The sequence below is a fragment of the Nomascus leucogenys genome, chromosome 11, assembly GCF_006542625.1.
Source record: "Nomascus leucogenys isolate Asia chromosome 11, Asia_NLE_v1, whole genome shotgun sequence".
Lineage (NCBI taxonomy): Eukaryota > Metazoa > Chordata > Mammalia > Primates > Hylobatidae > Nomascus > Nomascus leucogenys.
The window spans coordinates 114,501,793-114,522,485 of NC_044391.1; the positions used below are offsets into that span (position 1 = coordinate 114,501,793).

Consider the following 20,693-nt stretch of genomic DNA (forward strand, 5'->3'; position numbering starts at 1 on the left):
AAGACGATAACAGTAGGGGACTTCAATAACCCACTTTCAACAAGAGACACATCAACTAGACATAAAATTAGAAAATATGGGAACTGAACTGTACATTAGACAAAGTAGACCTAATAGATATATACAAAACTTTCTATTCAATAACAGAAGAATGCACATTATTTTCTAATGCACATGGAACATTCTCCAGTTTAGATCATATGGTAGGTCACAAAACAAGTATTAAAACATTTTTTAAAAATCAATATCCTATCAAGTATTGTTTCCAACCACAATAATATGAAACTATAAATCAATGACAGGAGGACCTTCAGAAACTATACAAGTATATGGTAATTAAACAAGGTGCTACTGAACAACAAATGAGTCAATGAAGAAATTAGAAGAGAAGTTAAAAAATTTTTAGAGAAAATGAAAATTGAAACAAACACAGCAAAACCTTTGGGATACAGCAAAAGCAGTACTCAAAGTACTCAAAGGAAAGTTTACAGCAATAAATGCCTACATGAATAAAGAAGAAATAACAAACAACAACCTAATGTTGAACCTCAAGGAAGTAGAAGAACAACAACAAACTAAACCCAATATTAGTAGAAAGAAAGAAATAATAAAGATAAAGCAGTAACAAATGAAATCGACCTAAAAGCAATATAAAAGATAAGCAAAACAGAGTTGGTTTTCTGAGGAGATAAACAAAATCAACAAACCATAGCCAGACTAAGAAAAAAAGAGAGAAGACTAAAATAAATAAAATCAGAGGTAAAGGATACATCACAACTAATAACACAGAAATGCAAAGTATCATAAGAGATTATTATGAATAACTGTATGCCAACAAATTAGAAAATCTAGAATAAATGGATAAATTCCTGGACACATACAACTTACCAAGAATGAATCATGAAGAAACAGAAAACATGAACAGACCAATAATTAGTAACAAGATTGAATTAGTAATAAAACTTTTCCAATCAAAAAATGTTCAGTACCTGATGGCTTCTCCACTGAATTCTACCAAACATTTAATGAAGAACTAATATCAATTCTATTCAAACTATCCCTAAACATTGTAAAGGAGCAAATACTTCCAAACTCATTCTATGAGTCCCCCACTACAAGGACACAATAAAAAAGGGCTAATATTTCTAGTAAATATAGATGTAAAAAACAAAATCCTCAGCAAAATACTAGCAAACTGAATTTAACAACATGTTAAAAAGGTAATTCACCATGATCAAGTGGGATTCACCCCAAGATGCAAGGATGGTTCAACATATCAAATCAATAAACATGATACATTACATCAATAGGACGAAGGACAAAAACCATATAATCATTTCAACAGATTCAGAAAAAGCATTTAACAGTATTCAAAATTCTCTTCTGCTAAAAACTCTGAACAAATTAAGCATAGAAGAAATGCACCTAAATGCAATAAAGGCCATGTATGACAAATCCACAACTAAAATCATACTAAATGGGGAAAAGTTAAAAGCTTTTCCTTTAAAATCTGGGACAAGAAAAGGATGCCCACTTTTGCCACTTCTGTTCAACATAGTACTGGAAGTCCTAGCCAGAGCAACTAGGCAAGAGAAAAAAAAGAGACATTCAAATTGGGAAGGAGAAAGTCAAATTGTCCCTGTTTGGTGGTGGTATGCTCTTATACATAGATAACCCTAAAGACTCCACCAGAAAACTAATAGAACTAACAAATAAATTCAGTAAATTTTTAGAACCCAAAATCAACATAGAAAAATCAGTAGCTTTTATATAGGCTAATAGTGAATTATCTATAAAAGAAATAAAGAAGACAATGCCACTTTCAATAGCTACACCACAAAAAGTAAGATGCCTAGAAATAAATTTAACCAAGGAGGTGAAAAATCTCTATACTGGAAACTATAAAACACTGGTGAAAAAAAAATGGAAGCTAACACACATACATGAAAAGACATCCCATGTTAATTGATTGGAAGAATTAATATTGTTGAAATATCCCTGCTACCTAAAACAATCTACAGATTCAATCCAATCTCTATCAAAACACCAAAGAAATTTTTCACAGAAATAGAAAAAAAATCCTAAAATGTATAGGGACCACAGAAGACCTTGAATAACCAAAGGACTCTTCAGCAAAAAGAATAATGCCAGAGGCCTCACATATCCTTGACTTTAAAATATACTGCAAAACTACAGTAACTAAAACAGCTTGGTATTGGTATAAAATAGACACATAGACCAATGGGACAGAATAGAGATTCCAGAAATAAATAAAAACATCTACAGTCAATTGATTTTGGGCAAAGGTGCAAAGAACACACATTAGGGAAAGCACTGTCTCCTCAATGAATAGTGCTGAGAAAATTGGTTATCGATGCAGAAGAATGAACTAGACCCCTATCTCTCACCAAATATGAAAATTAACTCAAAGTGGATTAAAAACTTAAATGTAAAACTCGAAACTATGAAACTACTAAACAAAAACATGTGAAAAATGCTTCATGGTTTTGATTTGGGCAAGAATTTTTTTTGCTAAAACCCTAAAAGCATAGGCAACAAAAGTAAAAATAGACAAATGGGGATTACATAAAACTAAAAACATTCTGCACAACAAAGGAAACAGTTAACAGATTAAAGAGACAACCTACATAATGGAAGAAAATATTTCTAAACTATGCAATATAATATAATAGCCCCTGACAAGGGGTTAATATCCAGATTATATCAGGAACTCAAAAAAAACTCAACAGCAAAAAATAATAATAAAATAATTCAATTAAAAAATGGACAAAATACCTGACTAGACATTTCTCCAAAAAATACCATAGAAATAGGTATGCCATATGCCAACAGATGTATGAAAAAATGTTCAACATCATTACTATCAGGGAAATGCAAATCAAAACCACAGTGAGATATAATCTCACTCCAGGTAGAACAGCTATTATCAAAAAGACAAAAAATAATAAATATTAGTGAGAATGTAAAGAAAAGAGAACCCTTACATACTGTTGGTCAAAATGCAGATTAATACAGCCATTAAAGAAAATAGCATGGAGGTTCCCTTAAAAATTAAAAATAGAACTACCATATGATCTAGCAATCCCACTACTGGGTATATATCCAAAGAAAATAACATCAGTATGTCAAAGAAATATCTGCACTCCCGTGTTTATTGCAGCCCTATTCATAATAGCCAAAACATGGAATTGCCCTAAGGATATATCAACAGGTAAATGAATAATGAACATGTGGTATACACGATGGAATACTATTCAGCCTTAAAAAAGAAGGAAGTCTTGTCAATTGCAACAACATGAATGAAGCTTGAGGACATTGTGCTAAGTGAAAGAAGCCAGACACAGAAGGACAAATTCCACATGACCTCACTCATTTGTAGAATCAAAAAAAGTTGATCTCATAGAAGTAGAGAGTAGAATAGTGGTTTCTTAAGGGTGGAAATAACAGAGATAGAGAGGAGAAGGGGATGGAGAGAAGGTTGTCACTACGTACAAAGTTATAGTTCAATAGGAGGAATAAGTTCTATTGTTCCATTGCACAGTAGGATGATTATCATTAACAATAGCACGCTTTATATTCCAAAATTGCTAAAAAAGAGAATTCTGAATGTTCTCATTACAAAAATGATAAATGTGCAAAGTGATAAATATGCTAATTACCATGATTTTATTATTACACAATGTATACATGTATTGAAACATCACATTGTACCTCATAAATATGTACAAATAACGTGTTAATTAAAAATAAGTTGTAACTTTTAAAAAGAAAAAGGAAATAAAATCATCCAATTGGAAGAAAGAAGTAAAACCATCTCTATGCACTGATGACAAGAGCCCCCATACTGAAAATCTTAAGAAACTCACAAGAAAGCTGATAAAATTAATAATTGAATACAGCAATGTTTCAGGGCAGAAGATCAACACAAAAACAATCATTGTGTTTCTATACACCAGCAATGAACAATTCAAAGATAAACTTAAAAAAACAATTCTATTTCCAAAAAATGAAATACCTAGAGATAAACTTAACCAAGAAAGAGAAAGGCTTCCACATTGAAAACTACAAAACTTTGTTGAAAGAAATTAAAGATGACATAAACAAATGGAAAAACCCATTAAAATCTCATGTTAATGGATTGGAAGACTCAATATTAAGATGTCTGTACTATCCAAAGTGATCTACAGATTTGATGCAATCTCTATCAAAATTTAAATAGTTATTTTTAGAGAAATGGAGTCAGTCCTCAAATTTATATGAAATTATAAGGGTCCCTAAATCGTTTCTAAAAATCTCGAAAAGAAAAATAGCATTGAAGGACTCACACTTCCCAAACCCAAACTCAGTAACCAAACCAGTTTGGTGCTAACATGAAGAAATACATGTAGACCAATGGAATAGAATTGAGGGTCCAGAAATAAGCCCATACATCTATGGCCAATTGATTTCAAAATGCATATTAATACCATTTCATGAAGGAAAGAATAGTCTCTTCAACAAGCTGGGACAACCAGATTTCCACATACAAAGTAAGGAAGTTCGACCTCTACTTCATACCACATGTAAAAATTAACACAAAAAATGGATCAATGACCTAAATGTAAGAGTTAACAACATAAAATACTTAGAAGAAACTTAGGGAGAAATATTCATAACCTTGAATTTGGCATTGGATTCTTAGATATAGCACCAAATACATGAACAAACAAATATATAAATAAATAAATAGAACTCCATTAAAATTAAAAACTTGGACATTACTTAAAAAGTGAAAAGATAACATAGGAGAAAATATTTGTGATTTTATGTCTCATAAGGGTTTAATATCCACGATATATGAAGAACTGCTAGAACTCAGTGTGCAAAAATCACAAGCATTCTTATACACCAATAACAGAGAAACAGCCAAATCATGAGTGAACTCCCATTCACAATTGCTTCAAAGAGAATAAAATACCTAGGAATCCAGCTTACAAGGGATGTGAAGGATCTCTTCAAGAAGAACTACAAACCACTGCTCAATGAAATAAAAGAGGACACAAACAAATGGAAAACATTCCATGGTCATGGATAGGAAGAATCAATATCGTGAAAATGGCCATACTGCCCAAGGTAATTTATAGATTTAATGCCATCCCGACCAAGCTACCAATGACTCTCATAGAATTGGAAGAAACTACTTTAAAGTTCATATGTAACCAAAAAAGAGCCTGCATTGCCAAGACAATCTTAAGCCAAAAGAACAAAGCTGGAGGCATCACACTATCTGACTTCAAACTATACTACAAGGCTACAGTAACCAAAACAGCATGGTACTGGTACCAAAACAGAGATATAGACCAATGGAACAGAACAGAGCCCTCAGAAAGAATACCACACATCTACAACCATCTGATCTTTGGCAAACTTGACAAAAACAAGAAATGGGGAAAGGATTCCCTATTGAATAAATGGTGCTGGGAAAACTGGCTAGCCATAGATAGAAAGCTGAAATTAGATCCCTTCCTTACACCTTATACAAAATTTAATTCACGATGGATTAAAGACTTAAATGTTAGACCTAAAACCATAAAAACTCTAGAAGAAAACCTAGGCAATACCATTCAGGACATAGGCATGGGCAAGGACTTCATGTCTAAAACACCAAAAGCAATGGCAACAAAAGCCAAAACTGACAAATGGGATCTAATTAAACTAAAGAGCTTCTGCACAGCAAAAGAAACTACCATCAGAATGAACAGGCAACCTACAGAATGGGAGAAAATTTTTCCAATCTACTCATCTGACAAAGGGATAATATCCAGAATCTACAAAGAACTCCAACAAATTTACAAGAAAAAAACAAACAACCCCATTAAAAAGTGGGCAAAGGACATGAGCAGACACTTCTCAAAAGAAGACATTTATGCAGCCAACAGACTGGCTCATCATCACTGGCCATCAGAGAAATGCAAATCAAAACCACAATGAGATATATCATCTCACACCAGTTAGAATGGCCATCATTAAAAAGTCAGGAAACAACAGGTGCTGGAGAGGATGTGGAGAAATAGGAACACTTTTACACTGTTGGTGGGACTGTAAACTGGTTCAACCATTGTGGAAGACAGTGTGGCGATTCCTCAAGGATCTAGAACTAGAAATACCATTTGACCCAGCCATCCCATTACTGGGTATATACCCAAAGGATTATAAATCACGCTGCTATAAAGACACATGCACACATATGTTTATTGTGGCACTATTCACAATAGCAAAGACTTGGAACCAACCCAAATGTCCATCAATGATAGACTGGATTAACAAAATGTGGCACAAATATACCATAGAATACTATGCAGCCATAAAAAAGGATGAGTTCATGTCCTTCGTAGGGCCATGGATGAAGCTGGAAACCATCATTCTCAGCAAACTATTGCAGGGACAAAAAACCAAACACCGCGTGTTCTCACTCATAGGTGGGAATTGAACAATGAGGACTCTTGGACACAGGAAGGGGAACATCACACACCGGGGCCTGTCATGGGGTGGGGGGAGTGGGGAGGGATAGCATTAGGAGATATACCTAATGTAAATGATGAGTTAATGGGGGCAGCACACCAACATGGCACATGTATACATATGTAACAAACCTGCACGTTGTGCATATGTACCCTAGAACTTAAGGTATAATAATAATAAAAAAAACCCCAGAAGACAAAAATTCAATTAGCAAATGGTCAAAGGACCTGAATAAACATTTCTCCGAAGAAGACATGTAAATGGCTGATGAGCACATGACTATATGTTCACTATTATTAGTCATTAGAGAAATGCAAGTCAAAATCATAATAAGATATCACTCCAAACCTATTAGGATGGTTAAAATAATCTTTGACCATTAAATAACAAGAGCTGATGAGGCTGTGAAGCAATTAGATCCCTTATATATTGCTAGTGAGAATGTGAAATGATGCAGTCATTAGGAAAATAGTTTGGTGGTTCCTTGAAAAGTTAAATATATGATTAACATACGACCCAGATTCCACTTTATACCCAAAAGAGTTGAAAACAGGGACTTAAAATGTTATTTTATGCAAATGTTCATTGCAGCATTATTCACAACAACCTGTGGGTAGGAGCACCCAAGTCCATCAACAAATAAATGGATAGGTAAAATGTGATATATACATATAATGGAATATTATTCAGCTATAAAAACGAATTAAGTTCTGATGCATGTTACAAAATGGATTATACTAAAGAAACCAGATACAATGGTACAAACTGCCTGACTTCATTTATATGAAATATATTGAATAGGCAAATTCATAGAGACAAAAAATAGATTAGAGTTAACCATGGGTTGGAGGGAGAAAGGATGGGGAGTTATTGCTTAATGGATAGAGTATCTGTTTGAGGTGATGAAAAACTTTTGAAAATATATAGTGGTGATGATTGCAAACACTGTGAATGTAATTCATGTCCCTAAATTATACACATAAAAAAATAAAAATGACAAATTTTATGTTATATAATTTTACCACAAGAAAAAAATGAAAATGAAAATAAGATGCACTATATAGAAGACATAATTCTAATTTCTTAATTTATATAGAGAAAACACTGGACAGAAATACATCAAAATGCTTTAATTGGTTAGCTCTGGATAGTAAGATAAAAATAGGTTTTTCTCTGTTATATCTTGAAATGTTTTCCATCTTTCACAGTGAATATATGTTAACAACATATACACTTAATATATGTTAAACAGAAAAGAATCAAGTTGTTTAACAAAAAATAGAGAAAATCCTAAAGGTACTTGTTATGGAGAAGAGAACAATCACAGAATAAATGAGAGCTGTTTCCAAATTCTTTCAAATAGAATTTTCTGTTCAAAATAAATTTCAAACAGAAGGACTGTTCTGGAGAAAAAATTAAACTCTTCTGTGACACCTCAAATGGCAAAACTGGGATGGATGAAAGTTACACATTTAGAGATAAATTTGGCTTCGTGTGAAGGGGAACTCTGCTAACAAAGTTAACAAAGCCTGTACGAGGTTGTTCTTTCAATAGATTTAACAAATATTTAACAAGCTCCTTTAATATGTCAGAAGTATTGGGATTACAGCATGGATCAATACAGACTAAATGTTGTTCTCATGAAACACACATTCTGGATGAGGAGAAGCAGGCAAAAAGCTAATGAAAACAAAGATAAATATAGTAACTTCGGATTGTGGAAAGTACTGTGAAAACATAAAGCAGAGTTGTGTGATAGAGAACTGGCTTGTTCACTATTAAAGTGATCTTTCTGAAGAAGTGACATTTGAGCTCAAATATGAATAATGAAAAAAAGTCAAAGACATATAAAGATCCAAGGGGAGAGTATTTTAGGCAAAAGGAATAGCCAATGCAAGGGTACTTGAGTTGACCACAGCTTGACAATGTACTAGAGACAGTAAGACCAGTGCAGTAGTCACATCAGTGAGTGGCAATGCGGGTAGAGGTGAAGTTGGTGAAGTAGTCAGGAGCCCAATCATGTAGGACTTGAACTGAGTCAAAATGGGAAGCCATTGGAGCATTTTAAGCAATAGAATGAATAATAAAATTTATATTTAAAAACAACACTCTTACTATTGTGTAAATGGGAGTGAGGAGAGGGCAGCAACAGTGGAAGCAAGATCAGCTATAAAGTTGTTACAGTAATGCACAAGAGAGCTGGCATTGCTTAGTGACTAATGATGGCAGCTACATTGAAAATGGAGGGGGGGAATCAGAGTATGTTTTGGCGGCAGTGCCAACAGAAATTTCAAATGTATAGGATGCGATGGGTGAAGAAACGGGAAAAATAAAGGATGACTCTAGTTCTTTGACTTGAACAACTAGGTAGATAATAGTGCAATTCCAGTAGAATGTAAGCTCCATAAGGAAAGAAACCTTGTTTTGTTTCACTGATGTATTATCCCAAGTTCCTAGATCACTAAGTAGCACAAACTAGGGACCCAGTAAGTACGTAATGATTATACTGAATATCAGATCTGGGGGAATTAAGAGTTCTGTTTAAGAATGTGAAGTTTAATTCCTATTAAATATCCATGGTTAGACGCAGAGTAGCTACATTTCCAGAGCTTTGGATAGACATCAAGGCTGGAGATATAAATTTGAAATTCATCAGCAGATAGATAATATTAAAGTCATGGGGTTGGTTGAGATTACTTATGGAGATGGTATAGGCTGAAAAGACAGCAGATCCAAGAACAAGACTTGAAATATTCTAAAAGTTAGAGAACAAGTAAAGGAGCAGGGATCAGCAAAAGAGATGGGGAAGCTGTATTCATTAAGGTGGTAGGTAATCCAGGAATGTGTGTAGCATGAACGTCAAAAGAAACCTCCAGAGGAAAGACAGTGCTGTTGAGAAAGTCAAAGATAACAGAGAGAAGGGGCTCCTGTTGCTGATAGCAAGGAAGTCATTGGTGGACCCTGATAGAGCAGTGTCAGGGAGGTGCTGTTGAAGAATATAGAGGGGTTGCTCCACTTAGCAAGTTCTTTTGAGTGTTTACACAAGTTTTTAAAATAAATTGACATGATAGCTGTTAAGATTATGATGACAAGATATAAAGATTATGATGAGAAGATATAAAGACCGTGAGGCAAGTAGAAGAGGCAATTAAAGACTTGCATCTTTGTAATGTGTCAGTAATGTACAGTCAGACAATGGTGGCTGTAGCTGGTTCATATTGGCTCATAAGGGCAAATTGCTGCTAAATTTCAAGGCAGTTATTCAAAACAGCCATTATTAAAAGTAAATTTTATAAATGTGCAATTAATAATATATGTATTAAACCAAAGAAAATGAATACTCAAAACTGATAATGCTCTCATTATCTTGTACATTTTAGTATTATCTATGTCCTTGAGGTTAATAGACTTAAAAATGTGCCACATCTGTAGCCGTTACATTGTGGATATTTTTTAAACTGAGGAAATATGATTCAACAGGTAAGTTTCCCATACCACTGATGAATGATTGAAGCTTTGATGTAAGTGTTTGTTGTTTTGCCTTTGTCTACTAGTCCAGCTAAAGGAAAATCTCAACCAACATTCATGTTGGAACTAATTCAGTTATCAATTGTAACCATAGACTGATTATGGACACAAGTGTTTGGCAAAACTCAAAGAAAGCATTTCGTGACAATCAATTGGCTAAATGAAATTTGCAATAAAGAGTATTTTATATTTGGCCGATCACAGTGGCTCACACCTGTAATCTCAACACTTTGGGAGGCCGAGGCGGGTGGATCACTTGAGGCTGGGAGTTTGAGACCAGCCTGCTCAACATGGCGAAACCCCGTCTCTACTAAAAGTACAAAAATTAGCCAGGCATGGTGGCATGAACCTGTAATTCCATGTACTCGGGAGGCTGAGGTATGAGAATCACTTGTACCTGGGAGCTAGATGTTGCATTGGGCTGAGATCATGCCACTGCACTCCAGCCTTGGTGATGGAGTGAGACTCTGTCTCAAAAAAAAAAAAAAAAAAAAAAAAAAGAGTATTGTATATTTTACTATTATTTGCAAATTGCTCACTACACATTTCTTTTCAGTAAAGTTACTTGTTTCCATATATGCCTGTGTGTGTGTGTGTGTGTGTGTGTGTATATTTACTATATATAAATATGTTTCCAAATATATAGGGGTGTGTGTATATGTATATATATATATTTATATATACACACATATATGTTTCCCATATATATATGTTTCCATTATATATATGAAAACAAGTAAATATATATTATATGTATATTCAAACTTTTTTGGAGAGCAACATGTTAAACATTTGCAAGTATACCACTGCCGCCCACTGAACAACCGCATAAGCCCAAAATTCAAATTCATGCCCGGATGTTAGAATCTGGCTAATGGAAATGGAATGGTAGTAGAATTAGGGATGAGAATGGAGAAAGTGGGTACACATAACTGTTTGGGAAGTTTAAGAATAAAGGAGGCAGTAGCTAGTGGTAGATTCAGGGTCAAATAAGAATTTTTAAAAGAAAGAAGATATGAGAATGTATTATATGTCATCACTGGGAATGATCTAGTAAACAAGAGAATGGTTGATAATAATGGAGAAATAGATTATTAGAGGAATAAAATCCTTGAGAAGGTTGGAGGAAGTAGGAGTAAAAGCATAAATGGACCACTACTAACCTATTAGAATGGCCAAAATCCAGAACACTAACAAAACTAAATGCTGGTGAGTATGTGAAGCAACAAGGACTCTAAATCATTGGTAGTAGAAATGCAAACTAGTATAGCTGTTTGGAAAGACAGTTTAGAGGTTTCTTAAAAAACAAAACTTATTCTTACTACATAATCCTTTACCCAGTGGAAATGAAAACTTATTTACACTTAAAAATCTGCACATGGATGTTTATAGCAGCTTTATTTACAGTTGCCCAAACTTGGAAGCAACTAAGATATCCTTCGGTAGGCGAATGAATAAATAAACTGTGGTACACCCAGACAATGGAGTATTATTCAGCACTAAAAAGAAATGAACTATCAAACTATGAAAAGCCATAGTGGAACCTTAAATGCATATTACTAAGTGAAGAAAAGCCCACCTGAAAAGCCTACATATAATTCCAACTATATAACATTCTAGAAAAGCCAAACAAACCTGCACGTTGTGCACATGTACCCTAGAACTGAAAGTATAATACAAAAAAAAAAAGAAAGAAAAGAAAGGCCAAAACTACTGAGACTGTAAAAGATCACAGTGGGTGCCAGGAGCTTTGGGGAAGAGGGGAAGATGGCTAGGCAGAGCAAAGAGGATTTTTAGGGCAGTGAAAATACTCTGTGTGATAATATGATGGATATATGTCATTATACATATGTTCAAACCCATAAAATGTGCAAGACCAGGAATGAACTGTAATGTAAACTATGGACTTTGGATAATAATGATGTTATTATTAATTGTTTCTCACGAAATGCTTTCATTGAGTTTTGCCAAACTCTTGTGTCCGTAATCAACCTATGATTGCAATTGATGACTGAATTAGTTTCAATATGAATGTTGGTTGAGATTTTCCTTAGCTGAGCTAGTAAGACAAAAGCAAAACAACAAAGACATGCCAAAACTTCAATCATTCATCAATGGAAGTTCATCAGTTACAACAAATATACCACTTTGTGAGGAATGTTGATAGCAGCAGAGGCTATGCATGTGTTTGGGAAGGAAGTACATGGGAAATCTCTGTACCTTCCTCTCATTTTTGTTGTGAATCTAAGACAGCCCTAAAAAAGAACAAAGTGAAAAATAAAAAAGTTTTCCATTGCAGGGACATTAGGGAGACAATTTATTCATTAGAAGGTGGAGGGTAAGAGAGGTATAATGGCAAGATTACCTTCAAGCTTCATTCTAAATCCTGAGAGGCTAAGATTTAGGTATGAGAAATATAAAAGCCATTTGGCTTCTATAAATTGGGTACATTTTAACTATAACTGTATCTAAAAGCACTCTGGAGTTAGTGTTCCTGATTTTCAAGCTGCTTTTTTCATTTTAAGTGTTTAGTGACCATTTATAGAAGTTCCACATTTTGCAGAAAACAGCAAAATAACGAGCAAGCTTTTCTTTTGCTAATACTTTCTTGCAATACTTAAAAATGAGGATTCTATTTCCTCTCTGTGTATATATTTGGGAATAAGTTCCAGATCATTGCTGCTGTTGCAGCTGCTGTTCCTCACGGTAGACAAATCTTTCCAAGGCAGAGGGAGGGCAGCTGAGGGTAGCACCTCTGGTAAGAAAGTTTTAAAATGTCTTACTTGTTACACCAATAAGAGTTGTAATGGCCAGATCCTGGAACAGAAACTGGTAATTTGAAAGGCTGTTTGTCTCCTGAAAATAAAAAGAAAGCAGATCAAAAAAGTTGTGACCTTCTGGATGAAATTAGATATTGATTACATTTGTTTTCTCACTGTGACATAGGGTTTTTCAAGTAAATTACTGTGGAGATGCCGTGGTCGGGGTCTGGTTGAGTTTGTGAGTGATGGTGTTGGTTGAAGTAATCAGAGCCAAACCTGTGAAACCCTCTCTATCCAGCCTATCATCATGTGCTTTCAGGGTGGGATTGTTTGTGCATCCTTATCACTTTGTTGAGGAGGACATCTTCCCCTACCAGATTCATCTCTGCTCTCTTTTCTACTTGTTAACAGAAAATTTAGGATTTCATTTCACACAATAAAAAAATACATCCCCAAGTGACAAATGTGTGGTAACCTTACATAAATTTTACTAATGGAAAATAAGAATAAGTAAACTCACTATTTGCATTCTTGAATGTTTTTAGACAAAATGTTAGAAAATTCTAGCAAAGCATCTTAATACTCTAGAGGAAAAAGTGCTCAGATCTTACTGATTTTAAGAAACTCACTTTCTTGCTCCCCACCCCTTAGTGGAAAGGAGATAATGTTCAATGTTTAATTCTACGTTTGAGTATAATTTGGGAATTCTAAAATAGAGCCCAATTTCCAGAAATAGCCTATCCTTCTCTAGCCCATTTATCAGTGAGTAGGAAAAGATATAGTTTATCTGAGAGAAACAGAACTAAAACCTTTAACCCAGGAAAAAGAAGGCAGTATATAAAGATGAATCTGGGTATCTGCCACACAGATACCCACATGAACTTTCTTTTCTTGGTGTTGGTTAATAGGGCAATCTCACATGTTGAGTTCACAGACGATGTGCATGTTTTTTTCTCTTTTTATATCTTGTTAAATAACAAAAGTGATCACAAGACCTATGTATTTTTTGTGGTATGATATGCCAGTTTTCACATCCCTATATTCAGGGAACCAGTGGCATGCTGGCTTATACTAACACTTAAAAGTCAATTGCTAAATTTTCAGAGATGTTGTGAGCTGGTTGTTAAACAAAGCCAATATAAAAACTTAAATTATACAAGTGTACCATTAAATAAGTTACACTAAAACCAAAGTTAATATTCAAAGCTCAGCACTTTCTAAATATTTTTCTACATTTTACTTCTGTCTGTACCCTTAAGGTTATTTACAACTCTTGCATCTATATGGGGCAAGTACTATAGAATCATATGCTACTGTACGTCTTTCCCCACTTCATGTTCAGTGACAATGGGCAGATAGCTTGAAACTGGTTATGGTAGGAGTATTTACACCACTGAAATGGGCAAACATTAATAATCAGGTCTTTCCTTTTTCATGCTAAATGAAGCATTTAGCAGCACCCCAATGCAGAGAACCAATTCTTTAGTGAGTGGTAGACTAGGGTACAGCCACATTGGAATTAAGAAGACAAAGACCTTGTCCAATCAGGTAAAAGTAGCAGCAAGAGAAAAAGCAATATATTCAGTTATGATCTCAGCTATTACTAGATAAAAGGTTTCTATATCAGAGAATTGACATCAGCAACTTTTCCTGTACAAATCTGTCTATTTGTGATTTACTTTAAAAATTCTTAAGGATATTTTTGGAGGGGCTATTGTTGCTCAGATATCCTATTTGCACTCTATTTGAGAGGCATTGTAAATTGAGAGTGCACCGCTCTTGTTTTAGTTCACACTAACCAAGAGGCTAAGTCCCAAGTCATACCCAGTAGAGCAGCAGAACGCCAACATACTGAATCATGCTGTACAGAGCCATGTACTTAAACATGCAAAAGGAGGTAACGAGAGCTGCACGTCCTTCCCTGTGTAAGAAAAGAAATGATAAAGACATGAAAGTAATGAAGAGACACAAGGTCAGTCATTCTGTACTGTTCAGCTAAGCTCAGGAGAAAAAAAATCAAAAGTCATTATACGACTGTTTGTCTGAAAATGGACAGCCCCGAGCTCGTGGATGCTGGCTGTCAGTAAACTAAACAACCCAATTTTCAAGAAAGGCCAATTCCAGGCCAAGGTCCAAGGGCCTTGATCTGGTGATGGAGTCCAGATTTACAGTTGCTCTTGTCCTTTCAGCAGGCATTGTTTTAGCTCCTCAACTCAGATCAGTGGAGCTAGTGCCAGATCTTCTACCTATTCACTAATGTGATGCAGAAGATCATTTCCCTTGTCTCAGTTTCTTCATCTGTGAACTAACAGATTTAAATAAAATTCCAGATTCAGGGGTTATTTTCATACAGGAGCTTCAGGAGCTTGGCAAACATTTGATTCAAATTTCATTTTGGCAGTCCCAACTTTTTCTAAAACTGGACCAAAACAGTATACACACTCAAATTAGTCATATATCAAATTGAAATAGGCTGGAAAGGATGAGCATTTTCATTTGTGTTACTGTTGATTGATTTGAATAAATAGTACACATTTAAAGCATGAAACAGATGACATATGAAATGTCACTTTTATCTTCTATTTCATTCGGGGAAAAATAGAGTTTAAGTTACACTTTTTAAATTTAAATTATACTTTTTTTTTTTTTGGCAGAGTCTTGCTTAGTCACCCAGGCTGGAGTACAGTGGCATGATGTCAGCTCACTGCAACCTCCGCCTCCCAGGTTCAAGTGATTCTCCCGCCTCAGCCTCCTGAGTAGCTGGGACAACAGGCATGTGCCACCAGGTCTAGCTAAATTTTTTTTTTTGTATTTTTAATAGAGACTGGGTTTCACCATGTTGGCCAGGCTGGTCTCGAACTCCTGACCTCAGTGATCCACCCACCTCGGCCTCCCAAAGTGCTGGGATTACAGCCATGAGTCACCGCGCCCAGCCTAGATCATACTTCTTTAAGTTTAAACTCATGCCCATTATGATGTCCTGGGGTGTTAAAACCTGATCCTCAAACCAGGTTTTTTTCTGTATCAGAGTTTTGCTGTGACATTTCCTCTGCCCAGAGGTAGTTTCTCCTTAGAGAGGTTTTCTCACACCACCCCATCTGAAGCAGCTGCTTCTACCTATATAGCCATCTTATTCCCTTTTGCCCTTTTTATTTCCTGGACAGCACCTATCAAAATCAGTAGGTATCATCCTTATCTCCCTTAGTTTCTGGCACTTAATGCCTACTCACTAAATATTTGTCAAATGCATGAATAAATAAAAAATTGGGAGGACCTAGCCAAATTACTATTTTCATGTGGTGGAAATAGTATATCTGTAGATAAAATACATTTGAATAAAATTAATTCTTTTTTTTTTTTTTTTTTTTTTTGAGACGGAGTCTCGCTTGTCGCCCAGGCTGGAGTGCAGTGGCGCAATCTCGGCTCACTGCAAGCTCCGCCTCCCGGGTTCACGCCATTCTCCTGCCTCAGCCTCTCGGAGTAGCTGGGACTACAGGCGCCCGCCACCACGCCCGGCTAATTTTTTTTGTATTTTTAATAGAGACGGGGTTTCACCGTGGTCTCGATCTCCTGACCTCGTGATCCGCCCGCCTCGGCCTCCCAAAGTGCTGGGATTACAAGCGTGAGCCACCGCGCCCGGCCTGAATAAAATTAATTCTAAAACAATCTCTAACCTCATATGGTTGTATGAGCTTGGGCACATCAATTAAATTTTCTGAACTTCAATTTTTTTGTTTGTTAAAAAAAAAATAGCCATTTCTGCATCTCCAGGCTGTTTTGAAGTGTGAGATAGTAGGCATTATAGCATTTTTAAACTAGAAACACATGTCAGTTACAATAACCAAGAGCAGCCACCATGCTCACTATCTCTATCATTCAAATATAATGGAGCAGAAGTACATTTTCGGCAGGGTGGTGGGGGGCATCAAAGCAAATTTTAGTGAGAGCAGCAAAAGCCAATAAAGTTTTTTTTTTTGTTTTTTTTTTTTGAGACAGAGATTTGCTTTGTTGCCTAGGCTGGAGTGCAGTGGCACGATCTTGGCTCACTGTAAGCTCCGCCTCCCAGGTTCACGCCATTCTCCTGCCTCAGCCTCCCAGTAGCTGGGACTGTAGGCGCCTGCCACCATGCCCAGCTAATTTTTTTGTATTTTTAGTAGAAATGGGGTTTCACCATGTTAGCCAGGATGGTCTCGATCTCCTGACCTCGTGATCTGCCCACCTCGGCCTCCCAAAGTGCTGGGATTACAGGCGTGAGCCACCGCGCCCGGCCAAAGATTTTGAAAACTTTATTTTTCAAATAAAAATTGAAAAGGAGATAGATACATTTGAAAAATGAGGATGACTGACACTTTCAAAGCAATGACAAGTTCCAGATTCCAATCTTCTAAGAATAATGTAATCAGTGAATTCACTAGAAATGCCACTGCTCTCCCAGTGTTATTTTTAACTTCTGGAAAATCCATCTGGAAGCAGAATCTTGACAGCATTCTTCCACAAAGCGCCCTCCACACCCAGGGACACCAAGTTTCTCTAGTCTTTCCCAGGCAGAACAATGTGATTTGCACCAGAAGTCAAGAGAGAGAAAACGAGGTTTGAGGAAGCGCCTACTTACCTGATAAGATGAGGTACGCACTCAATGTTTGGAGTTTTGGAAGTGAAAGGTGAGGCCACAGATGCCTCCTGCTCTGATAATGAGATGCCCACATGAGCCATTTTCAGAGCCTGAAAGCAAAGAATCAGCTTACTCCTCACATAGACTCATGTACATCTCTACTAAAGCCTCATAAGAAAAGGCCAGTTAAGCTGGCCACAAGGTGGTTTGTGTGCCCAAACTCTAACCAAGAGACTTAACCCTGCCTGGAACATAAGAAAAAGGTGGCATTAGGATACCTAGCCAAAGAAATGAGAACTCCAGAACAAAATTCTACCCCATGTAGCCTAAACTAACCATTGAATCAACATGTGACTTTGGTCAAAAGCCTCCCAATGCAACAGTTTATCCATCAAGAGGAATGTAAATGGTATATATGCCAGGAGTATACCTCTAAAGGGCTTGAGGATAAATGAATGTGAGATTATGACTACACACACTGGCAGCTACTCTAAAGGGCTTAAGTGTAATCGAATGTGAGATTATGGCCACACAAACTGGTAGCTACTTACCCCACAGTCATTGGCTCCATCACCACACATACCTACAAAGTAACTAAGAGGGAACCACATTAATTGTAGATGAGATCCAAGCTATCTTGCTAATTTCTCTAATTAAAAAAACAAAGTGACCATCATTACTTGGGGTTCAAACTCATTATTTAAGGGAATTTTCCTAAGAGTCTAGTTTGACTGAAAAAAGTGTGATTCAGCAGTTTATACAATGGATTTAGAAATTCAGAACGTGATTCCTGACTGTGTTTCATGTAGACACCGCACGTCACTGCGCAGGGAGAGCTTTCTCAACTGTGAGACAGAGATGCTCGCAATTCTATGATGTAAGTATGGCATGGCAGAGAGGGCACAGTATTTGAAACCAGATGTAGATTTTGATCTGGTCATCTTACCATTTTCACTATTATTATTCCCATCATTATTATTATTTTGCCTACAAAGGGCTATGAGTATTAAATGAGGTGCTGTATGGGAAAGTACTTATAAAGTCTAAAATGATAACAAGTCATACTTGTGTGTGCTGTTAATACTAGCATGAGAGGAAATCCACCCTGTCAACAGTCACTCAACTCAAGTATGTAATGCCAGGCCTAGAAGTTGAAGAAAGAAAACACATCCCTGTCTCAGAATGGCTTTTTGAGGCTGGGTGAATACTCTCTTGAATCACTGACAAGGATTATGGAGAGCCAGCTTTTTAAATTATGAGCATTCTGACAGCATTCATAGAACATGCTATACTTTTCTTCCACACTGCCATGTGGAGGGAACTCGTTGACTTCCTAGGTTTCAGCCACGTTGAAAAGACAGGGTTTTCTGAGCCAAGAAGCTAGCCTGATAACGGAATCAAATGAATAGGAGGGCAGAGTAGAAATGAGTAGGAGTCGGAGTCATGTTGTTGTGACCCGGTGACCAAGGTGGAGAAAGCTTCTGGTACTCCGTGGGGTTCTATTAACAGGAAACAAAGGGTCCCAAATGATGGGCACTTCATTTGGACTGCCCATTCTGTCTAGGAATGGAGACCCTTTGTGTTAGAAGAGAATAATTTTTCTGACTTAGGGTGGAAAAATGATTTGAAACACAAATATTTTAGTATTTTTAGTGTTACATGAATCTCTTGTCACATGAATGTCCCTATATCATCATTGTGATGACAGCATATACAAATAAAGTCTAAATTCTCATTGTCCCTCCAGGAGCTGTGCTCAAGCCACCTTTCCATTCTTATTTCTCCCCTTAGATTCTAGTCCAGTGATTCTCAACATTGAATGCAAAATTGACTTACGTGAAAAAAGATACTGATTTTTCAAGCCCCATATAAACAACTGAATCAGGATCTCTGAATGGTGAGATCCCCTGGTATTGCTATTTTTTCCAAAGCTCCCAAGTGATTATCTCATGCAGCCAGAGGAAGGACCACTGCCCTTGCCAAACTGAGTGACTCCCTGTACCTCTTCCACTCCCCCTGACTGTTATGCCTCCATGCAGTTCATGCCACCTGCACTGGCAAAGAACCTACTCCAGTTTCTGAAATTCTTCCACCAGACTGGCCTTCTGCCCAGGAGACATTCTTGCAAAGATGGTCCCATTGATCAGTATCTGTAAGGAACGCAAAATGGGGATATGTTTTATCAAGTCAGCTGGTTGTACACGAAATAATAACAGAACGTTGACTGCATCATGACACTTATGATGAAGAAAAAAAAAGTTTCCAATGGGCCTTCCTTTGGATTCTAAGACAAACATTGAGGGTTTGGTCATCAGATAAGTGATCAGTGAAAAACACAAAATCAGTAAAGATAATTACTTAACAAAAAATATTTTAGAAAATGGCCTACAGGAATTTACCTCAACTGTCATGGGGAATGTGGTCCTGAAAAATCTTGAGCTTAACGGAACCTTGAACTGCAAAACAGCAAGAGGTTGAGGGACAACTATATATCTAAAACTTACCTTCCCCCACTAAAGCTTTAAGTTTGACCCTCTTGAGTACAGAGGTCTTCTATCAAAAAACTAATGGCATTCCTTTATTCTTGGTCTGCCTTCCAGTATAATTGCAGGGTTTCCACTATACTTTGAGACCCCTTACCATGGCAATATAGTGACAGCCACCCAAAATCATCAGCATAATTCAAGAAATCACTGATACTTCAATCCTATAGATGGTGGAAAATTGACTAATCAAGTTTATTTATTTCAAACCTAGTAGGAAATGAGACAATAGTATCCTCTGCAATAATATCTGTCTCTCTTAAGATACAGAAAACTCACTGAGTATATTTTACCTGTCTCAAGATTTGAAATAATTTAGGATCATGCTCTGTAAATGACATCATCAGCATTTTCACAGGGAGATTGTCACCCTCTTAGAACTTACCTTTGGCAGTAGGCTGCTGAAATGCTGACTTATAACATGAAAGGATTTTCCAGTTAGGGCAAAATGGTAACTTCCTTCTCTGCCATTATCAGAGACTTCATCCCTGATGTTAATGTAACTGTCCTACAAAGCAAGACACAGTTATTTTAGACTCTTTCATTTGACAGAGTGGTTAGAACCACAAGCATATCTGAGAGAAGATAATGAACACAGACCAGGATCTATCTGTAAAAGTCACTCTGATTCCTCAGAGAAGCATTGTTTTTGCTGGATCAATCTTTGCACATCACAGACAACTAGTGAATAGGAGCATAACACTTACTCATGTCCTGTTTTCATCG

The 20,693-nt window shown here is 36.4% G+C and overlaps 2 protein-coding genes across 6 annotated transcripts in view; both read right to left on the reverse strand.

Annotated features, from left to right (window-relative positions):
• LOC115837314 (probable cation-transporting ATPase 13A4) overlaps positions 1-20,684 on the reverse strand; it is a 39,224-nt gene extending 18,540 nt beyond the window's left edge. For 4 of the 5 annotated variants that reach the window (XR_004032362.1, XM_030822989.1, XM_030822992.1 and 1 more), the window contains exons 1-7: positions 20,353-20,684; positions 19,824-19,880; positions 19,495-19,574; positions 17,976-18,018; positions 17,425-17,534; positions 14,637-14,733; positions 12,834-12,906 (exon numbers count right to left, since the gene is read on the reverse strand). Coding sequence is in view for 4 of the 5 variants with exons in the window: in XM_030822989.1 (XP_030678849.1) it covers positions 12,834-12,906; positions 14,637-14,733; positions 17,425-17,534; positions 17,976-18,018; positions 19,495-19,574; positions 19,824-19,835 (415 nt within the window). In the remaining variant the exon portion in view is untranslated. The remainder of the gene's footprint in view (positions 1-12,833; positions 12,907-14,636; positions 14,734-17,424; positions 17,535-17,975; positions 18,019-19,494; positions 19,575-19,823; positions 19,881-20,352) is intronic. The other variant, XM_030822990.1, reaches the window with a different exon arrangement.
• Positions 20,126-20,693, reverse strand: part of LOC115837294 (mucin-20-like) — a 12,390-nt gene continuing 11,822 nt past the window's right edge. Inside the window, 2 exon segments of the mRNA XM_030822804.1 lie at positions 20,126-20,131; positions 20,353-20,475. Of these exon segments, the coding sequence (XP_030678664.1) occupies positions 20,126-20,131; positions 20,353-20,475 (129 nt within the window).